This window comes from Balaenoptera acutorostrata, chromosome 1, assembly GCF_949987535.1.
Source record: "Balaenoptera acutorostrata chromosome 1, mBalAcu1.1, whole genome shotgun sequence".
Lineage (NCBI taxonomy): Eukaryota > Metazoa > Chordata > Mammalia > Artiodactyla > Balaenopteridae > Balaenoptera > Balaenoptera acutorostrata.
In genome coordinates this window covers 162,017,965-162,039,649 of record NC_080064.1, presented here as the reverse complement: position 1 = coordinate 162,039,649, position 21,685 = coordinate 162,017,965, and the positions used below count along the sequence as shown (strand labels likewise).

Below are 21,685 nucleotides of genomic sequence, written 5' to 3'. Positions count from 1 at the left end.
CTGGAGCACCCACCTAGGTGCCCTAGGCCCCCTGGGCATCTCTCTTTTGTGGGGGAGAGAAGGTGGGAAATGGGAGGTATGTTTTCTGTGGGCAAGAACGTGCTCTGGCATCTCAGGAATTTGCACACAGAGGCTGAGCTCAGAGAGTGGTGTTTGCACGCCCAGCCCTGGGACATGCTCTCTGAGACCCATTTCACAAGGGGCTCCCAGTGTGCCTGTCCTAACGATTCACACAAACGCCCTGACATCCCTCAGAGACTGAAAACTTTCCATACCCCTTCTGGGGAGCCTAGTTCAGGGGTTAAACACACAGACTGTCCGCATTTGCATTCCAGGCCCTCACTTCAGCTGTTGGATGACCTCAAACAAGTCACTCCCAGGACAGAACCTCTGCTGGGTGGGCCAGGAAAGAAGGTCCAATTCAAGATGATTAATTTTGTTACTGATAGACTAGTCTGGAAAGCAAGTTGAAGCTGATGGCTCAAAACAAGTTTTTGGTTATTCGCAGCAAATAATCTGCTCCAGCGATCGTAGGCCCATATCTATTATGAGTAAAAAAAATGAGCGTGGATTCTTTGAGAATCTTAAATAGTGGTCCCAGGCCCCATAGTTAAGACTTCTTTGCAGAAACCTCGGGTCCTGTATAGCAATAAACAACAGGGTCCTACTGTATAGCACAGGGAACTATATTCAATACCTTATGATAAACCATAATGGAAAAGAATATGAAAAAGGATGTATGTATAACTGAATCACTTTGCTGTACAGCAGAAATTAACACAACATTGTAAATCAACTTTACTTCAATAAAATAAATTAAAGAAAACTTGGGGGCTTTCATGCCAAAGCTGGAGCAGGTTTCAATCTCAGCAGGCACTATGTCCAGAAAATCAGAGCTCAGCTACACAGAGCAAAGTTTCAGACCCTCACGATACAGCTACTCCAGTTAAACGTACTTAAATGAACATTTCAATTGCCTCTGTGACAATAAGCACCACGTTCACTGTTGTGATACCATGGTGAGCTCGGCCTGCAAACACTGAGAATGCCCTGGTACGTTAACTTCCTCCCAGCAGTGAGTGTTAGGGTTTCCTCCCCCTCCACACACTAAGTCACCATCCCATCCCTGAACCCCAGAGAGCTGACGTCTCAGTGCTGCAACCGGGCCTGGGCTAGTCCTCCCAGCTGGCCCTCAGCCCAGAGCCTGACTGTTCCGCGGGCCACTAGCAACACTGGCCCCGGGACATACAGACACCAAGGGTGCCTGAGATCCAGGAGCTCCTCCGTCTTCTAGTGGGAGTGTCTTTGTAACTTCAACAACTAGCCCAGTGCAGGGGACACAGGAGGCCTCACTGCACATCTGTGCATTTGTCTGCCGCAGCACGGGGTCCTCAGGGGACAAGACATTCCAGGAAGCTTCTAGAACTGGAAATTGCCAAACTCTTTGGCAAGGGAGCGGAGCCATAGATCATCCCTCACCCCTTCTATCCACAGCCTTTCAGACAAGCCCCCGTAGCCTGTTTGAGATGCCATCACTTACCCAGGGCTCCTTGGCAGATGTCTGTGCGAGTGGCTCCTCCAGTAATAAATGGGGGATCATCGCAGATCTCCTGGAAACGAGACCCACAAAGTGCTGTCAACCCACCTGACGTGTGCTTCTGTAGTCAGGACACCTCGGTTCCCAGAAGGTGCATCGGACCCCCTCCGCCCCTTCCCCTCCCCTCTAGGGAAAGCTATGCAGTTATAGTTAGACTGCCGTGGGACCCCGACTGCTCCACTGGACCCCAACGCTCCACACTGCCTAGAGCCCACTTCATCACGCTACTTCCTAGGGCCAGGGCAGCGCCAAGTCCAGCCTCCTCTGGGGGCCTTGAGACGGTCCACGCTCTGGAGCTGCCCTGCCCACTATGCCGGTCCCTCTCCTCTGTTCCTGCATCGAATTCCTCCCTCTCCCACCCTCTTCTCTCCTTTTCCACATCTTACTGTATCTCAAGACCCACTGCCACCAACTCCACGAAGCCCTCCTTCACAGTCCGGCCCTCACCCATCCTTTTGATCCCGAATCCCAGAGTTATGTGCACTCTGCAATTTAGCAGCTAGTTGTGTGCTATGTGGTGGTCCTGGGTACCAGTCTGTCTTCCTAACACTCACACGCTTCTTGAGGGCAGGGGGAGGTATCTAGCCTTCTGGATTCGTCCATAGGCCATGATACTTGGGGGTCCACATACCGTGAGCCTGCTGTGTGTCAATACTGTGTGTGGTACTTTATCCCAGGCAGCCCTCTCGGGAACACAGATGGACACCGACCCCATTTCACAGGTGGGGAAACAGGCTAAGAGATAAAGCCACATGTCCCAAGATACACTGCTCGTAAGCTGTAGGTGGCACTGGGATTTGAACTCACCAGTGTAAACCATATAGTCTTTCCCTCCTGCCCTGCCCCTAATGGATTACTAACAAGTCTTCAAGGGCTGTCCCACCAGTCGCCTGCTGGAAGCCAGCCTTGAACAGTGCTGGCCCTTCTGCAGCCCTCTCTGAGTGTGCTTCCTGATTCTGAAGAGCCCCACCCCAAAACCACAGAGGAAGTCAGGGCATAAATCTGGGCTTCCCTCGGCCTGGACCCCTTGGTTCGTAAGAGCTCCACCCCATAGCGCCCAGCCCCCTGCACGCATCCCCCCACCCCCCTCCCTGCCAAGCAGAAGCTCTTCTTGGGCGAGGCCTGGATCTAGCCCCTAGCCACCCCAGCTTAGGCTGTAGAGGCTCTTTTGGAATCCGCCGCAGAACACGCTCCTTTCATGCCTCTGCACTGTCCCTTCCCTGTTCAGGTCAGTCTGTTTGGGGGAATGACAGGGACAGTGAGAATGCTTTTCTGCTGAGGCACATGAAGCCAGCTTTGCCCAAGGCCTGCCAGCCAAACACTTATCCTGCTGATGGAAGAGACTGGGTTTGGTGCTGGGAGCCCAAAAGTCATACTGATAATCCTCAGTGTGCCAGGCACTTACCCCAGAAGGATTTTTCCGTTATGTTTGAGAAGCTTCCTCACACCTTTGGCACCCTCTCCAAAGAAGGCAAAGTTTAGAGTGGCCCTTAGAGATGCTTCAGGAAATTGAAACTTGTACACAACATACAAGGCACGGAATTAAATACGGAACTTAACAGTCCCAGGAAAGGGGTTGAGGGCTTGGGCTTTGGAGTCAGACAACCTGGGTTTGAATTCTGGCTCTGTCACTTCTTAAATGGGTTCTATGACCCTGGCAAGTTACTTCACCTCCTTAAGCCTCAGTTTCCTCATCTGTATAATGGGGATGGTGCTGACAAGTGAACCTACCACATCAGGTTGTTCTGAGGGGTAAATGAGATGACTACGTACACGTGCCTTGATAAGCGCTCTATAAAAGTCACCTACTATTAATTATTACTGGAGGAGTTGATCATAGTCACTGAACTTGAGGCAGGAGATGCAGGTTTGAGGCTGAGTTCAGCCAGCTGAGTGTAAACAAATCATAAACCACTCAGAGGCCTTAGATGTTTCAGGGTAAGGTGGGGACTCACACACCTGCCCTCCTCCCACCTGACTGGTGTCACCCTTGGATGGTGCTGGCTTTTTCCTCGCTGTGCCTCTGCGCCAGCCCACAGTGACTTCAGCCACGTGCTCTTCAGCCTCCTTCCCAGCCCCAAGCCCTCTGTGGCCAGTGCCGGGAAGCCCCCTCTGAGGAGCAGCCCCCGCTCCAGGGCTGGCCTGCTCCCCTGCCTCGCTCCTGCAACCCTACTCTCACTTCCTTGTGGCTCTGTTTCACCGTCTCCCCCCTGCTTTTCTCTCTGGGACTTGACATATAACACATTCCAATTGCTCTCATCTGAAAACCAGCCTGTCAAGCCCCAGGTCCCACTCTCCCTGACACTTTTCCTCCTCTCCTTTCACAGGCACCCTTCTGGAATTAGCTGGGCACGCTCTTCATTTCCGGTTCCTTACTTCGGGGTCTACAGCCATCCGGCTTCTACCCCATTGCAATTCTATGCCATTGCAATTGCTCTGTTACAGTTACCAATGACTTGCTTCCGTGTAGATCCAGTGGACACGTGTCTGTTTGCCTTGCCTGACCCGAACCACAGCTGTGTTTGAGAAGGCAGAGAGGGCGGCTGTGAGCTGTGGCTATTGACACCCACAGGCTGGACACAGTCCTGGCTCCACCCCAGACACCTGTATGAGCGAATAGTTAACCTTCCCCAGCCTCAATTTCTTCAACTGCTGAATGGGACAATAACAGCTACCCTCCCCCTTGGTTGTGCAGTGCACACCCTGTCCCGCCCTAATCTGGGGCCCTAAAATGGCCTCGGATCTCTATTTTCCCATCTGGAAGTCCTACAGGCATTTCCAACTGTTGGGTGACCTGTCCATGTCCCCTCACTAGCCCCTAAAGCCTTCAGAGGCAGAAACCGTATGCACTGTGCCTGGCATACAGCAGGTGTTCAATATATGCTTATTGAGTGAATGAAAGAATAAGCAAAGAAGTATGTAAATTCACTTTCTAAACTGTAAAGTGCTATACAAATGTAAGGCGAATACCTTCTCGTTTACCACTTTCACAGCTGTAATTCTGTTTGAGGCTCATTACAGTCCTGCATTCATTCATTCACTCATTCCACAAATGGTCACAGTCTTTGTTCACAGATGTATCCCAAGCATTTAAGACACTGCCTGACATATAACAGGCACTCGATAAGTATTGTTAAATGAATGAATGAACGAATGAATGCATACTCTGAATGCACTGGGGATAGACTGGTGCACAATACACACATGGTCCCTGCAGTTCACTAGGAAGGACAAACAAATATCTGTAATTATATTTATAAGTTGTGAAAATGCTATGAAGGAAATTAGCAGGGTTCAGTGATAAAGAATACCAAGATGAGAAGGGGGCTGCTAAGAATGGTCAGGAAAGATTTCTTTGGGGAGGTGACATCTAACTAAGTCCCAAAGAGTAAGTGAGCCAGACTCCAGAAAACCAGGAAAGAGCATCCCTGGCAGGTGAGGCAGGAAAGAGGTGGGTGCCCTTGAGAAACTAAAAGGTGCTGGGCGTGGTGAGCCAGTGGGGAGAGGAAACTATTTAGGCATCACCCCTTCTTTTAGACTAAGAAACGGAGGCAAGGAGGTTAAACGGCTCACGCAGCTTAGCAAGAAATGAACTCAAGTGCTCCAGGCCAAGGACACTTCCTACTGAACTTGCTGCTTACCGGCTGGGTTTGGGGTAACAGAAGGTGACTAGCGGGTGGGGGTGAGGGGCTCAGAGGAGTGGGAGCAGGGCAGGAATGTTTATTTCCCTAACAGGAATCTAGAGGCTGTATTTCCCAGGAAGCCTCCTTGAGGTTTGGCGGGGGAAGATCGGTGAGGTGTCCTACAGGACATGGGGCCAGGAGGGGTTCCAGGGGAAACAGGATGGACAAATGGATCAGGAAGGAAACTGTTCCAAGGCCTGCCAGGGCAAGGAGGGGAGAGACCCAGGGGGGCAGGATAAGGGAACACCGAGGGGCCCCTGAGACGCCGGGGTGAGGATTCTGAGGGTGGGTGAGGAGGAGGAACTGGCTCCTGAATGCATCTCCCCTGTGCTTTTGATAATCACCAGGGTAAATGTTATGGGGAGGTCGGCCCCCTTTGGAAAAACAAACAGGAAACCCCGACTGGATAAATCTAACCATCGCTGCACGAGACAATCCTTAGTCACAAAGGACCAGGCCAGGCGTGGACTTTCTCCCTTCCTGAAGCAGCCTAGCCGAGTTAGAGACTGACTTTTCCCGGTTAGATAGTGTCCCACTCACCCCACACCCCACCTCGGCACCCCGCCTCCCTTCTCCGCAGACTCTCTCCCCACCGGAGTCCAAGAAGTTTTGTCCAGGTCCCCCTATATCAACCGAGTTTTTGTGAGTTTTTGCTGGCGGGCCTGCTAGTGGGATTTACGGGCAGCGTGCACTTCGGCCCGTCCTGCGGGCGCCGTGGGTGGCAGAGGGGACACGGGCGACCGCGGAGCTTCCCCCGACCCCGCGCCTGCAGAGTCCCCGGCTGGGCAGCGCGGGGACGGGGCTCCCGGCTGCGGGGCTCGGCTCTGGGCGCTCCCCGGGCTCCCCGCGCGCTGGGCCTGGTTCTCGGCTGCCGCGAGGCCCGGTCGCCGCGCCTCCGGTTTCCGCGCCCCGCCCGCCCCGCATCCCGCCGCGGGCGCGCTGCCTACCGTGGGCCGCTTCCACTCGATGCCCCGGGTCTTGCTGGAGTAGGGTCCCAACTCCTTGAAGCCCAGGGAAGACGGGAGGGCCGGGAAGGACGGGTCCTGGAAGAGCGCCCCGGCCTCCAGCCACTCGTCCCGCAGCGCCGCGTAGTCCTGGTTGAGGTACTTGACGGCCCTCTCGTGCGAGCCCAGCCCCTCGGCCGCCTCCCGGTCCTTCGCCAGCTTGAACGCGATGCCCGCCATGGTCGGCCCGGTGCCCGCGCTGCCGCACAGCGAGCGAGCGTGGGTCACAGCGGCCGCTCGGCGCGGCGCTCCGCAAGGGCGCGGCCAGGGTTCGGCGCGCGGCAGCGGGACTGCGAGCGGCCGCCGCGGGCGATGATTCACCCGGCAGGGCAGCGCCCTCCGCGCGTCGGGGCGTGGCCTGGCCGCTCCCGGCCAGCTCGGCGCCGGGCCCTGGACCCTGCCGGCCGGCGGCCTGCACAGCGCCGGCGGGAGGACGGCGGCGGCGGCCCACGGGGCCGGTGCTGCCACCTGCGGCCGGCGCCTGGGATGGCCGAGCCGGCCCGCGCCGCGCACCTGGGCGTCCTGGTGGAAAAGTGGGGACTCAAACTCAACCCCGATAGATGACTTCCCACTTGTTGGGGAGGAAGGCTGGGCGAAACCCGAGGCTGGGGCTGTCCTGACTCTCCAGAACACACCCTGTGAGTCAGAAGATCGGGGAGAGAGCTCCAGGGGACTAAATTAACTCTGTGGGAAGGTGTCCCTCCGCTATAGTCCCCATTTGACAGATGGGAAAACTGAGCATAAGAGAGGTTCAATGACATCATCCAATGTCACCCAACTAATTAGAGGCAGAACAGGGATTCTAAGTCACCAGAGGCGTGTTACAATCGTGATGCCACACACTGCTACTGGTTAGCTATATGATCACAGATAGGGTGGCCAGATTTGGCAAATAAAAATACATCCACCTGTAATAGGGAAGAACAAATCTGACTCCATATTAGATCTGTTTTGTTGCCTGTGTTTAGTCATGCTGGCTCTGAACCTTTTGTAAAAGAATGTTATCTACAGCCTGAAATATACAGGATAGCCTATTCTCAGGGCTCTGACCTTTAAGAGTACATTCATATAGAGATAAAAAGTTGCAGAACAGAGAATAACTTTTGTTTCATTGGAGGTTTACAGGAACATCTTGACCTGACCAACATGAACAGCTACAAGAAGGAAGGATTCCAACACCAAGAAGTTTGCAACAACTAACCACGCCCCTCCCTCATCTTGCCTTTAAAAGTGCTTTGCTGAACTTCTTGGAGAAGTTCGGGGTGTTTTAAGCACGAGACAGCCTTCTTGCATAGCCCTGCAATAAACCTTTCTCTGCTCCAAACTCTGATGTTTCGGTTTGTTTGGGCTCACTGTGTGTCGGGCACATGAACTTGTGTTTGGTAACACACCCAGTTAAATTTGATTTTCAGGTAAACACTAATGATTTTTAGTATAAGTATATCGCAAATATTGCACGGGGGCATACTTAAACTAAAAAATTGTTTCCTACGTAGGGGAGCAAAATTTGCCACCGCAACATATCTCTCTGGCATGTGGATTATTTTGAGCTGAAAACAGTCAAGGCCCAAAAGACTCAGGAAGAAGCTTTGACCTTACCGGTAACTGCCTAAAGAATTTAGATAAAGGGCCTGTTTCTAGAAGAGAGCCATCACCAGAGATACGTGCAAAGAATATGGGCTCAGTGTGGTGGGGAAAACTGGAGGGCCTAGAGACCAGATTCCTCTCTGTGTCCCATTGTCTCCACCTGGCCCAGCAAACATCTATTTACCAAATATTTGCTTTTCCATCTCCAAGTCAATTGTCTTCTTCCCCTTTGAAGTCCCAAACCCCTACCACCAACATCCTCATTTGTCTTTAGCTGAAGATGGTGTTTAAGGAGAGGGCTTCAGCCAATTTGGCAAGTTACTCAGTTTTTCTGGATCTCTCCCATGTATACATGGTATTAAACTTTTATTTGATTTTCTTTTGTTAACCTGCCTCATGTCAATTTAATTTTTAGACCAGCCGGAAGAACATAGAAGGGTGGAGGAAAATTTCTTCTTCTCTATTTGCTATTTATCTGAAACTCACTTTTAACTGGGAGGACGGAGTCCATATTGCTAAAGCCTTTAGAACACTGCCTGTGTTCGGGGCCACTGTGACCATTCTGCTCGTTGAAGAGGTAGCGTGAGATTCTTGGCTCATACACAGGAATGGGTGTGTGCCAAGGAGTGCGGTCGTCCCTTCCTCTCCATCTCTGTGCTAATATGGAAGAATTCATGTTTCAGTGGAAAGCTATGCATTGTTTAGAGCAGTATTTCTTTTTTAAAAAATTTATTTATTTATTTTTGGCTGCGTTGTGTCCTCGTTGCTGCACGTGGCATTTCTCTAGTTGTGGCGAGCGGGGGCTACTCTTCATTGCGGTGTGCGGGCTTCTCTTGTTGCGGAGCACGGGCTCTAGGCGTGCGGGCTTCAGTAGTTGTGACATGCGGGCTTAGTAGTTGTGGCTCGTGGGCTCTAGAGCGCAGGCTCAGTAGTTGTGGCACATGGGCTTAGTTGTTCCGTGGCATGTGGGATCTTCCCGGACCAGGGCTCAAACCCACGTCCCCTGCATTGGCGGGCGGATTCTTAACCACTATGCCACCAGGGAAGCCCTAGAGCAGTATTTCTTAACTGGGGGTGAATTTGCCCCCTCCTCCCGGCCTTGGGGGACATTTGGCAATGTCTGGAGATAATTTTTGTTATGATGGGGTGCTACTGGCCTCTATTGGGTAGAAGCCAGGGATGCTGCCAAACATCTTGGATGTCTAGGACAGTTCCCCACAAAACAAAGAATTACGTGGTCCATGTCGACTGAAAAAAAGAAAGAAAAAAACACAATGTGAGAGCTGTGAGTTAAGTTTTTTGGGGGGCAAAATGAGAATTAGAGCCTGGGAGACATTCTCTCAGCTCTGAGGAACTCTCTGAAGAAGTAGGGAGGAGGATACATGCACAGTATACATGTGATTTTGGTGACGGGGGATACATACAGTCAAGCTCACATCTTGGCAGAAGGTTGCAGCTAGTCACGAGGAGCAGATGTCTCCATTAATGGTTTTAGTGCTTTCCTAGATGTGAGAAGATGCAAGAAATTGGGCTCATAAAATCTTCTCCTGAAAATATCTAACTGTCTGAAGGCCTGTTCTGCCAGTTTTCCCCAGAGCACAGAGTGCCTCATTCCTGATCTCCACCCTGAACTCCTTTCAGGGGGTGTTGAAGGTCAGCAACTGCAGTGGCTTAGTGAGGACCAGATGGGAAGTGACAATTGTTAGTGGGCATCCAAAATGTCAGTAATGCCGAGGCTGAGGAAGTCCGGTTTAGAGGACCTCCTCCCAGGTTATCTGATTCCAGCCTTTCACTGTTTTTGAGTCATTTTACAACCCAAAGTTGTAGATAACAGTAGCAGTGCAAAATAATTTTTCTCTATATGCAAATAAATTCTGTTCAGGGCGGGGCGGGGGATCTCTCTCCCCACCGTGGAGAAGCCAGTTGAGTCCATTTGCACATTCATTTCAATATTCTTTATTCTTTACTTCATATAAATCTGTGCCTTTTTGACTTTTCTTTTGAATCGGTCATAACACATGCTTAGTTGCCTCATTTAATTAATAAGTTAAATAAAATCTTTAAAACTTGTTCATTTTATATCCATATGTGAGTCATGATTTTACCTTTTTTTTTTTTTTTTTTTTTTAATTATCTTTTAGTCTGAGGAAGACCAGATAAAGTGGCATTTTAGTCAATCTTGAAGGACAGTTTGAGATTTGAATATTCAGGATTTTTTAGTGAAACAATGATCTGTCAGGAAAAACTGAAGAGTCTTTGGAATTAAAAAGTATTCCTGGTGTTCTATGGAATTAGATGAAGCCTAATCACCCTGCCAGGGGTCAGATCTGCAGCGGTCTGTGCCTTTCATAGTCTTCAGGATATTTTACTACTCTGTGCGTTGTAGAAATTGATAGTAATGCAAATAATTATTGTCTATGTATATGCAAATGAACTTCTTTGGGTAGAAGTGCAATCAAACGGATTCCCTCCCTCAGTTTTGCATCTATTAACAAATTCCATTCAGCATTCCTAACTGTTCTTTTGGATTCTCCTTTAAACTATTTTTTTTTTTTTAAATATCTACTGGTTCCCTCATTTATTCATGAGTTAAATCAAATCTTTGACATGTAGTTATTTTATATTTGTATGAGAGTCATTATTTACTCTTTTAACAGACACTTTGTGGACAGGCTCTGTTATGTCATGTGCACATTATCGCCTCTTAATAAATGATGGAGAAATAAATAAAATGGGTGAGAAATATTCAAGTAAAATAGAGGCATTTTTCTTGGATAAGAGATGGATATTGGGCACTCAATGCTCTAACTTCAAGTGTTTACAGGATTGTCCTGGAGAAGAGGAGGTGTATTCATTCTGTGTTGCTCCAGAGGGAGAAGTGGAACTAGTGATCGACTTAAAGGGGCCCAGATTTTAATTCAACATAAAAACTAATTAAATAGTGGCTTGTGACGCGGAGATTCCAGCAGCACTGGCTGTGTTCAAGGCATCAGGGGTTCCCCAACTTGGGGTCACAAAGTGTTTGGTCTTTAATGATTGAGGGCCAGCCAGATGGGGGTCCTTCTGCTGGAGGGGCCTGCAGAGATAGGGGCTGGTGACCTATGGGGTCCTTTCATAGCCAAAGATTCCACGGCCTGAAGGTTTGCTGGCTGGTGGTATGAGCCAGCCCTCTAGGTACTTCTCCATCATCATCAGGGTGCCAGCTTCCTCTTAGCTTTAAAGTCAGCACTGGCCTTGTTCTTGAGGGCCACACACCCATTCTATAAGTGGGGGGGAGTGGTTTGCATATGAAAGTACTACTCTGTCCCTCAGAATCTTTTGGGGATTGCCTATTGCTCCCCACTTTCTAAATTTCCCAGATAGGAGGAGGAGTCATAGGATTTTCGAATTGCATTGGCTGCCATGAGTATTTATTCACATTTAGGAACTGAGCCCTGGACTTCCCTGGTGGCACAGTGGTTAAGAATCCGCCTGCCAATGCAGGGGACACAGGTTCGAGCCCTGGTCCGGGAAGATCCCACATGCCACGGAGCAACTAAGCCCGTGCGCCGCAACTACTGAGCCTGTGCTCTAGAGCCCGTGAGTCACAACTACTGAGCCTGCACGGCTACAGCCCGTGCTCCGCAACAAAAGAAGCCACTGCAATGAGAAGCCGGTGCACCACGACGAAGAGTAGCCCCCGCTCGCCGCAACTAGAGGCAGCCCGCGCGCAGCAACAAAGACCCAACACAGCCAAAAATAAATAAATAGAATAAGTTAAAAAAAAAAAAAGAACTGAGCCCCTTGCACCAAGAGCTTCAGGAGTGGAATTCCCAGGCACCCCATTTCCATGGAATCAGCCTCCATTTGTGTTTGGTTTTGTATTCACCAATTTTATTCCTCCTCCCTCAATCTATCTTGTCCTTGACCAGGTGTTCACGTGTCCGTTTCTTATACTCTGCTTGACCAAACTTTAGTCAGGTTTCTCTCTTGCCTCCAAGTCTGAGCAAACACAGAAAAAGTGGACCAGGTCTCGCTTATCAGCTTCTCCTGGGAAATCTGCTGACCCCCAGCATGACCTTTTCCTATCAGACCCCATTTGTTTCCCCTTGTTTGTCCAGCTTCCCCTCCAAAGATTCTGCTTATCTCTGTTGCCCCTCCTTTACCCTATTAAAAAACAAACTGTTTTTTTTTTTTGATTTTGAGATCCTTGCAGCTTTCTGAGACCTGAGAGTTCCCCCTGTTGCAACAGTCTTTCTTTCTGATTAAAGTCTTCCTCATCTAAGTCTGGATGTGTTTTTACCCGACATCCTCCATCTCCAGTTTGCACTGCCCGATGGGCGGGTACCACTGCCACCACCAGGCTCTGCTTTCTGTACCCTTGGATGAAATGGGGGACACAGGCATTCATTCCTAGCTCACAGGTTTCTGGTGCAAGTGTTTTACGAAACCATCCCAGTTGAGAGCAGAGGAAAGAGACAACCCTTCCTGGAAGCTGTTAATTTCCTTCACTGTCCGATTTCCGCTAGGTCACTGAGCCCCGGGCTCTTGGGAGAAAGCTTGTCCACCCGTCCAGCAGCAGAGTGGGCAGATTTCTCCTCCAGCTGGTCTGCTGGAGGATAGCCCATCCTGGGAAAGCACCTCCTCCCAGGCAGGTGGCTAAGGTTCCCCTTCCCAGGCCTTTCAGCGACAAAGGCAAACCAGCCCTAAGAGAAGCTTCCTGCAGCCCTTCACAGAGGAGTCTCCCGGGAGTACCATCCTCTGGCCCGGGCCACACCCTCTTCTCTGCAGTCCTGGCAGATGATTCGTCAGCCTTCAGGGCCTCTGCACACAGGACTCTGCTCACAAAGGAACTTGGTGGTCCTGAGCTACTCATATTTACTTGCAGTTACCCATGATGATGACCACACCCGCCACTGGACAAGGTCCAGTTTTTTAAACCTGAATAAACACTCCTCTGTACTTTTCAAAGCCTCCCACATGATTCTGTCTCTCTGGATCCAGCAAGATCTCATCTCTCTCTGACGGCACAATCCCTTCCACAGGAACTCGCCAGTGCAGACAGACAGACATACTTCCTATCAGCCTCACTGATGCAGCGAGTCACCCAGCCCTGAGAGCAGGGGTGAGTCAGAGCAGCTGGGATTACCCGCAGCTGCCTGGGGGCGGGCCACAGGCCTGTGTGCCACGAGGGGTGTGTGTGTATGTGTGTTTGCGTGTGTGTGTGTGTGTGTGTGTGTGTGAGAGAGAGAGAGAGAGAGAAAGAGAGAGAGGGAGAGAAGAAGAGAGGGAGAGAGAGAGAGAGAAAGTGTGTGTGTCTCAGAGGGCCAGAGCAAAGGAATCTCTTTTTGTAGAATTTTTGTTTTTTTCTTTTTTCTTGGTCAATATTGTGTTTTTACTGGAGTATAGTTGATTTACAATGTTGTGTTAATTTCTGCTGTACAGCAAAGTGATTCAGTTATACCTATATATACATTCTTTTTTAAAATATTCTTTTCCATTATGGTTTATCATAGGATACTGAATATAGTTCTCTGTGCTATATAGTAGAACCTTCTTTTTGTAGAATTTTTCTTTAGATTATTTTCTCCAAGTGAAAAGAAGAGAAAATAAAGCATCTAGGTCATACCGAATCCATAGCCTGGATGCTTAAGAGGTATTAGGGGCACAGTCTGTAGGTCCCGGGGATACTATTCCAAGCCACCTTCTTTTTTTTTTTTTTTTTTTTTAAATAAGTACCTGATTATTTTTTATTTTATTTATTTTTATTTATTTATTTATTATTTTTGGCTGTGTTGGGTCTTCGTTTCTGTGCGAGGGCTTTCTCTAGTTGTGGCAAGCAGGGGCCACTCTTCATCGCGGTGCGCGGGCCTCTCACTATCGCGGCCTCTCTTGTTGCGGAGCACAGGCTCCAGACACGCAGGCTCAGTAGTTGTGGCTCACGGGCCCATTTGCTCCGTGGCACGTGGGATCTTCCCAGACCAGGGCTCGAACCCGTGTCCCCTGCATTGGCAGGCAGACTCTCAACCACTGCGCCACCAGGGAAGCCCCCCAAGCCACCTTCTTAATTGAGCCCCTCCACGTGCATTATACACATTTACACACTTAATCTTCACCATTGGTCAAGGAAAATCTTATTTCCTCATATTATAGATGAGGAGATGGAGGCCCAGAAAAAGGGCAGCTAATATGTGATCGAGCCACAGTCTTGTCCAGTCTCTTTCCCTGGCTTAGGAGGGCAGAGGGGCTGGCGGGGGGCCACCTCTTTCCTAGGGCTGAGGCTGAGGAAAAGCCAGTTCTGTCTTCTCCTCCGTCTTTCAGGTCTGTGATCAGAATCCAAAAGAGAGCAAGGAGAATACGAATTCCACAGTGTTATAACATACGGTTTTGTTTTAAAGATTTCTCCCTGGCTAGAGCCGTTACAGGCTTTAGTCTTTCCTTACGACTGTGGAGTGAGGGTTGGATAGGCCTGTTGGATTCCACCAATGGGATGGGGTGTCCTGTGTGTTTCCAAGGACTGATGGGATAGGCTGTCCTTGGTGCTGCAAAATCTGGGAGGTGCTAAGAGTAGGAGGACAGAGGAAAACTCCAGAAAGAAAGCTTCAAAAAGCCCAGACAGTTTCCTGGGCCCCGTGATGATTTTACTTATCGGCTGGAGCTCAGGATATTATATCTGACCCTTGCCAAGAGGCCAGAGAGGCAGGGCAGCTGCTGCTCACCCACCAAATACCATCTCTGGGAGGAGTTTCCATAGAAGGGGTCCCCTAGTGATAGCTTTGCTAATAATAAGTTATATCTTGTATTTGTGGGGTCCTTTGCAATTTTCAAAACACTAACCATCAATTCTCTCATATCTTCAAATGGGGAAAAAATATCTACTCTGCAGAGTTCACAGAGTGGTTTGTAAGCATTGAAATCACGACGTGTGTGAAACTGCTGGAACTGGACCACCTCGGGTGCTGTCACTGTTCTCATCAGCAGACGCATACCTTTCTCCTAAAGACCCGTGAGTCCCGGACACATGGGGAGCAATTCTTCTATTTTCACGCTGCCCGCTGCAGGGAAGGAGCGCAGGGTAGCGTGTTCTCTCTGTAGGAAGTGATAAGCTCCAGTGTCTGCACCAGGGGTGCTGGGGGAGGTGCTGACCTCACCCATAATTTCCATCAGCACAACCCCCAAGTGCCCCAAATAAATACGTTTCTGAGCCCAGAACAGGGGGCTTACTAGGCAAAAATCCTCAAGACAAGCCCCAATGCAGCCTGCTTCATCTACCATCCACATTTTCATCCCCAAGTCCTTCCCATGTAGAAACTGTAGAACTGCCCCATATATGCTCCAGCTCACGCGATGAGAAGGTGGAAGTGGCCCCCTCCGCCCCCCTGTGTCTGCAGGCTTGGTGGTCGCAGTGCAATTGTCCCTACTATGCCAGCTGTGGCAGAAACCAATTTCCCAGTAATATTTACGGCTGTTCAAAAAAATGGTAGACATCACCGGTGCTTGTTTGTTTACACTGTGATTCAGGTAACCACATTTTGAGAAGCGTGGCTCTATCTGGTCTCTTGGATTCATTACTTCTCCCAATTCCGTTCCTTTCTTCAGCCAATCAGTTAACAGGCTTGTTACCAAGAAATGAAATTGAAAATGGTTAATAACCACCGTGGCCCGATTTACCCACCCATTGGAAGGGAAAGTGATGCCAGCACCGGTGTAGGAAACCTCTGCTGAGTTAGGTGCGTGGATTGGGGCAGTGGCGGGGGGAGATCTGCGGATTGCAGAGAAAGGGCTGGGGGATCAGGGGGGCTAGAACAGTGGGGGCAGGGAAGGAAGCAATCCTGTTGTCATAAAGGAGAGCCACCCACCCTTATCTCCTAATCCCTTTGGATCTCCACATTTCCCGCACTCTGTTACATTTGTTGTTTGGCAGTTTCGACATGTTTCAGCATGTTTTCTCCTCTGTGCAATGTTGTATTCCAACCTGGGCTCGGACACAGCTCTCTTGCTGTTACTTTTTATCTCCTCCCTCCTTCGGGCACAGGGCTCGGCCTAGTGACGGCAGGTTCTTGCTGTCATCCAACTTATTCCTGGAACCTAGATTCCAGGAACCCTTCCTTTCCCTTCCCCTTTAGGTCTTCCATCAATGCAGCGTCTCAGACTGACACGACTCAGTGCCAACACCGGGAACTCGAGTGTGGATCTGAGGCAAGCATCTTAACCTTCCTGCGTCTCAGTTTTTCCATCTGTAAAATAGGGATGATGACATCGGGGGTGTTAACAAAGTGTTATGTGCCAAGATGGGAGGAGACTCATAAATATAGCTTGGGTTGTTGATATAAATCAAGTGAGGCCTTGGGACTTGCTTTCTGTACAATGAGGCCCTGGACGCACTGTAATTATTGAAGTGTTTCACATTTTGAGATCCATGTGACAGAATCCAGGGTTGGATGGAACTTGAGAGGTCTTCTTGTTTAGTGTTTACAAAACTTTACTTAGGGGAATTCCCTGGAGGTCCAGTGAGTTAGGACTTGGCGCTTTCACTGCAGGGGCCTGGGTTCAATCCCCGGTCAGGGAACTGAGATACTACAAGCTGCGAGGCATGGCCAAAAACAACTAAATAAATAATAAATAAAGATTGAACCAATGACAGCAGCCTTACCTTGAAAAATATTTTTAAAAAACCCACTGGCTCTTCTTAAGTTAGTGGTGGAACGTGGAAGAGCTGCGTCCTCCGAAGCAGTAAACCAGCACCTCTGTTTGTTTGCTTTGCCTCAGTTCTACCACTCCAAACCCACCCACCAAGGACTCTGAATCTGTCCACCCCAGGCGAAGCGAAACTTTCTGGCTGGGTCCCCCGGATTTGGGCCAACTTTGTGCCTCCAAACAAGCTTAGCATGATGTCTTTTCTTAAGCAACCGCCTTACGCAGTCAATGGGCTGAGTCTGACCACTTTGGGCATGGACTTGCTGCACCCCTCGGTGGGCTACCCGGCCACCCCTCAGAAACAGCGGCGGGAGAGGACGACGTTCACCTGGGCGCAGCTAGATGTGCGGGAAGCATTATTTGCTAAGACCCGATACCCAGATATCTTCACGCAGGAGGAGGTGGCGCTGAAAATCAACTTGCCCGAGTCCAGGCTACAGGTGCAGTTTAAGAATCGAAGAGCTAAGTGCCACCAACAGCAGCAGCAACAGCAGAATGGAGGTCAAAACAAAGTGAGACCTGCCAAAAAGAAGACGTCTCCTGCTCGGGAAGTGAGTTCAGAGAGTGGAACAAGTGGCCAATTCACTCCCCCCTCTAGCACCTCGGTCCCAGCCATTTCCAGCATCAGTGCTCCTGTGTCTATCTGGAGCCCAGCTTCCATCTCCCCACTGTCCGATCCCTTGTCCACCTCCTCTTCCTGCATGCAGAGGTCCTATCCCATGATCTATACTCAGGCTTCAGGTTATAGTCAAGGATATGCTGGCTCAACTTCCTGCTTTGGGGGCATGGACTGTGGATCTTATTTGACCCCCATGCATCACCAGTTCCTGGGCCAGTGACCACACTCAGTCCCATGGGTACCAAAGCAGTCACCAGCCATCTCAATCAGTCCCCAGCTTCTCTTTCCACCCAGGGGTATGGAGCTTCAAGCTTGGGTTTTAACTCGACCACTGACTGCTTTGATTATAAAGATCAGACATCTTCGTGGAAATTCCAGGTTTTGTGAAGACCTGCAGAACCTCTTTTTGTGGATGATTTTTAAATACACTGGGCTGGACATTCCAGTTTTAGCCAGGCATTGGTTAAAAGAGTTAGATGGTATGATGCTCAGACTCATCTTCTGATTAATGTCCTGGGAGGCATAGAAAGAAAAATGAAAGGCCTTAGAGGGGCCTGCCAGCCAGCTACATGAAATGGACAAACCAATACACTTAAGATCCTATCATAGTTTTAGATCATTGGTTTTCCTGATTCGCAAAGTGATTGAAAGCATTCTAGCCACGTGCAACCAAATACCACCAAAAAATAAACAAACAAAACTAAATTGTGAGGGAAAAGAGGGAAAGACATAGCCTTCTTAAGCAGAGGTGTTCCAATGTCTTAGCCAATCCTTGGATGAATCTTAGGAATGGACAGTGTCTCAAGCTCACTCACGTTTCATGACCAACTGGTAGTTGGCACTGAAAAACTTTTCAGGGCTGTGTGAATTGTGCGACTGATTGTCCTAGATGCACTACTTTATGTAAAAAATAATGTTCATAAGGAGTCAATATGTAGTTTAAGAGACAACCAGTGTGTGTCTTATATAAATGGTACATCTGTGGTTTTTAATCTGTGCTAGACTTCAGAACTGTGATCTCCTGTTATTGTATGCAACCTTGAACTCCACCTCTGCAGGGGTTCTTCTATGATTCAAGAGGTTATCATTATAAGTAAATTCAGAGCAACTGAGTACTTATCTAAAAAGATTACCTTTGGCTGGAGGTAAGCTGCACTGAAACTTTACAACAAAATGTCTCTGGACAAGGAGAGTGAGAGAAGAGAAACGAAAGGACACTAATTCATCTGTACTTTGCTGTTGGTAAGCCTAGCAGTAAAGAGACGTTGTTCAATTGCTCTGACCCTGATGAATTTATAAACCGAGATCCTCGTTGTTTATGCTTGCAGATGTTAACTGGAAAAGTTATATATGCATAAGCCTTTCTTCCTGGATTTGGCAGATATGTATAATTATATTAAAATGGTTCTAGCACACAGAAAAAGAAAAGCGAACAAAACAAAAAACCCAAAACTTTACTTAGCAGATCATAAGTTACATGAGATGTTAATGGATGTTCCGCGGTGTCGTGGCTGTGAGTGGGTGGATGTTAGCTTTTAGTGATCAAGTAAATTTGGGAAACACTTCAAATTATGTTCCCCTCTTGAGAACCATAATGTATATTCTTACATTAAAGGCTCAGGCAAGTCCTGTAGCAAAGAATTCTGTTTTACCTAGTTTGTCAGTTTGGGTCCTCCAGGAAGCAAAAGGCCAACACAAAGTTAGACGTGCAAGAGATTGATTGGGGGGTGATGCCTGTGGAAGAGCAAGGGGGGAGGGAGCAGAGGAGGTAGGGGAGCCTTTGGACCACAGTGCAAGCCTGACACCTGTGGAAAGAGAGAGAGAAGGAAAAACAGTGGGGTTGGTGGGCCAGCAGTGCCGCCTGAGAAAGCCCCAGCCAACCCACTGGGGACTCCTGAGCAAAGCAGGCCTCTTAGAAGTCAGCAGTGGGCGGAAATGGCCAGCCCAGTGCCTCTGCTGTATCGTCAGTGGCTGGAGCAGCTTGGGGAGAGCTTGTCTTCATCTTGAATGCTCTACACATGCTTTTTCATTTCATTGATGGGTCTTGTCATTTTTTCCACATTTACAGATGAGGAAACCGAGGCACCACGAGTTTCAGTGACTTCCCTGGGGTCATCCAGCTAGTGAGTAGTGGAGTCGGAATTTGAACGCAAAGCTGCATTTGGGAAGCCCTGCCCTAGACACGGGGCAGTGTGGTTTGCAGAGCGAATGGGGAGAAAAATGAACATTCTGACCCTTTTTTATCAGCACGCCGCAAACTGCCATGGCCACAGTCACTGATGGCTTCCAGATCCTCAGTCAAGGATCTAGTTCCTCCTCAAGGGCTAGAGATAATATTTTGAGCCATACCCTGTGAGCTGTTTTGCAGATACCGAGGCTTCCCTGTTTTCACCTCAGGTATTGTGCGCTGCCTCTGGCACTGCAGTCCTTCCCCTCCTTCTCGAAACCTTTCCTCTTCTGCTTCCGTGGATGACTCCCTCTCCCGGCTTTTCTCCCAGCTCTCTGCCTGTTCTTCCTCAACCTCCTTCACCAGCTCCTCTTTCTCTGCCTGTGCCTTTTGTGTACGTTGTTCTGGCTTTTCCTGCCCCAGAACCTGCCTGGTCCATCATCTCCTCTGCTTCCAACTTCCAATCACAGGGGCCACTTGTAAATGTAGCCAGCGCTGGGGGTAGAATAACCAGGATATTTCCACTGCCTGAGGCTTCTTCCTCCTCTGAGAGGTTGTTTGTTTGTTTTCTTTTACACACACACACACACACACACACACACACACACACACACACACGACTTTTCTATAGACCTAGAGATATTTACTTTTTAGAACATTAGTTTGGGCTTCCAGGCACAATGAAGCATAATGGTGCCCAAGGCATTCTCCATACAATTTATAACTTAAATTTCCACGTGATTTAAAGCTTGGAAAGACATTCCTTTTTTTTTCTGGGTGTTGGCTGCCCAGGTTCTTCCTTGGCCCAGAGAGAGGCTCTGCCCAGCACCTCCCAAGAGAGACCCTGCCTGGGGCCAAACAAGGGAATTACAAAAGGAGCCTCAGAGCCCTGTCTGGGTCTGAGTCACCTCTCAGTGATGCGGACTCAGAACGAGGCGATTCTTCAGCTCCTAATGGCAAGGACGGGAATCACAAAGGCGACAGGCTTAGAGGTGGAGAAGAGGGCAGGACCATCTCCTCTCATCTAATCGCTGCAGATGAGAAGCCGAGGCCAGAGAAGGGCTGTGACAGCCGAAGGGCCAGCAGTCATAGGGGAGGGCTGGAGCCAGCACTGGGGCCTCTGCCTCACGTGGGGGGCGGGTTTCCCATCTTGCTGCCCGCTCCCCAGGCTGTGCCCAGCCTCTGGTTGGAACATGTCCTGCAGCCCAGTCACCCCGCCTCTGACCGGGTTATGCCTGGGAGGCCTCGGCTTCCTGACTCATACTCAGAAGGGAGTGTCTTGGAGGAATTTCTTTCCACCCAAGCAGTCTAGGTGTTAGGGGAAACACTGACTGAAACCGCCCTCCGGGGCCAGGCAAACACAGCAACAATTTGCATGAGTTATTTTATGACAGGAGATCCTGGTTAGGAACATGGAACTAACAAGCCACCACCAACCAGAAGAATCGGGAAAGGTCAAAAGGAGAGAGGAGACACCTGTCCACATGTCTTACCAGCCTCCCAGAATCCTCCTCGCTGGAATTCATCTTGGCTGAGCGGTTGTGTGCACCACCAGAAAGGACCCTGAGTCACAGTGATTGGCCAGAGACAACCCGAAACTAATCGCATCACCATGAAACCCAAGGCTGTGAGCCACGTGGCAGAGCAGGTCTCCTGCGGTCCCTCACCCTGCTGCTCTCCGCCCGGGGGCCCCTTCCCAATAAAGTCTCTCGCTTTGTCAGCACTAGTGTCTCCTTGGACAATTCATTTCCAAGCGTTAGACAAGAGCCCACTGTTGAGCCCTGGAAGGGGTCCCCTTCCTGCAACATAGGCACTGATCAAAAATGCAAGTCACGTGAAGACATAAGTGCTCTCTAATGTATATTCTGTGATGTGGCTTTGAATGCAAATCAAAAAACACAGCAATGAATCATCGGAGCTATTACCTTAGCACTTTTGTGTCACTTCTGTCACAGTGCTTATAACCAGGTGCGACAAACACTAACGGGTCTGATTCCCTGCTAGCCTGTCAGTTCCTGGACTGGAGAACTGTGTCTTTCTTATTCACCCTGTGATCCTGGCACGGTGCCTGGCACCCGGTGGGTCCCTGGTGAAGGTCTGTTGACTGAAGGAACATAGACACAAAGCTTACCCTAGGCAAAGCTTGCTGTATCTCCCATGGCTGTGTCACCTATATAGGGTGGGGGAAATGCTGCTTGGGGCTCTGTGTCCTGCTAAAGGGGTCCCTGAATTGAGAGTTTTTAGGAGCCCCGGCTTAACAGCCATGAGGGTTGTGTCTTGTGTCTGTGTTTATCGTGGGGTGGGGTGTACCATCCCTCTCTACAGAGAGCCAGAAGATCTCTGCCCCAGGGT

At 49.6% G+C, this 21,685-nt stretch overlaps 1 protein-coding gene and 1 pseudogene across 1 annotated transcript in view; one reads left to right on the top strand and one right to left on the bottom strand.

Annotated features, from left to right (window-relative positions):
• LOC130704846 (calpain-2 catalytic subunit-like) overlaps positions 1-9,114 on the bottom strand; it is a 63,575-nt gene extending 54,461 nt beyond the window's left edge. The window contains exons 1-3 of the mRNA XM_057528808.1: positions 9,106-9,114; positions 6,228-6,920; positions 1,541-1,610 (exon numbers count right to left, since the gene is read on the bottom strand). Of these exons, the coding sequence (XP_057384791.1) occupies positions 1,541-1,610; positions 6,228-6,920; positions 9,106-9,114 (772 nt within the window). The remainder of the gene's footprint in view (positions 1-1,540; positions 1,611-6,227; positions 6,921-9,105) is intronic.
• A 7,624-nt stretch (positions 9,115-16,738) lies between these two features.
• LOC103015806 (homeobox protein OTX2-like) lies at positions 16,739-17,553 on the top strand (annotated as a pseudogene).
• Positions 17,554-21,685: the final 4,132 nt, after the last annotated feature.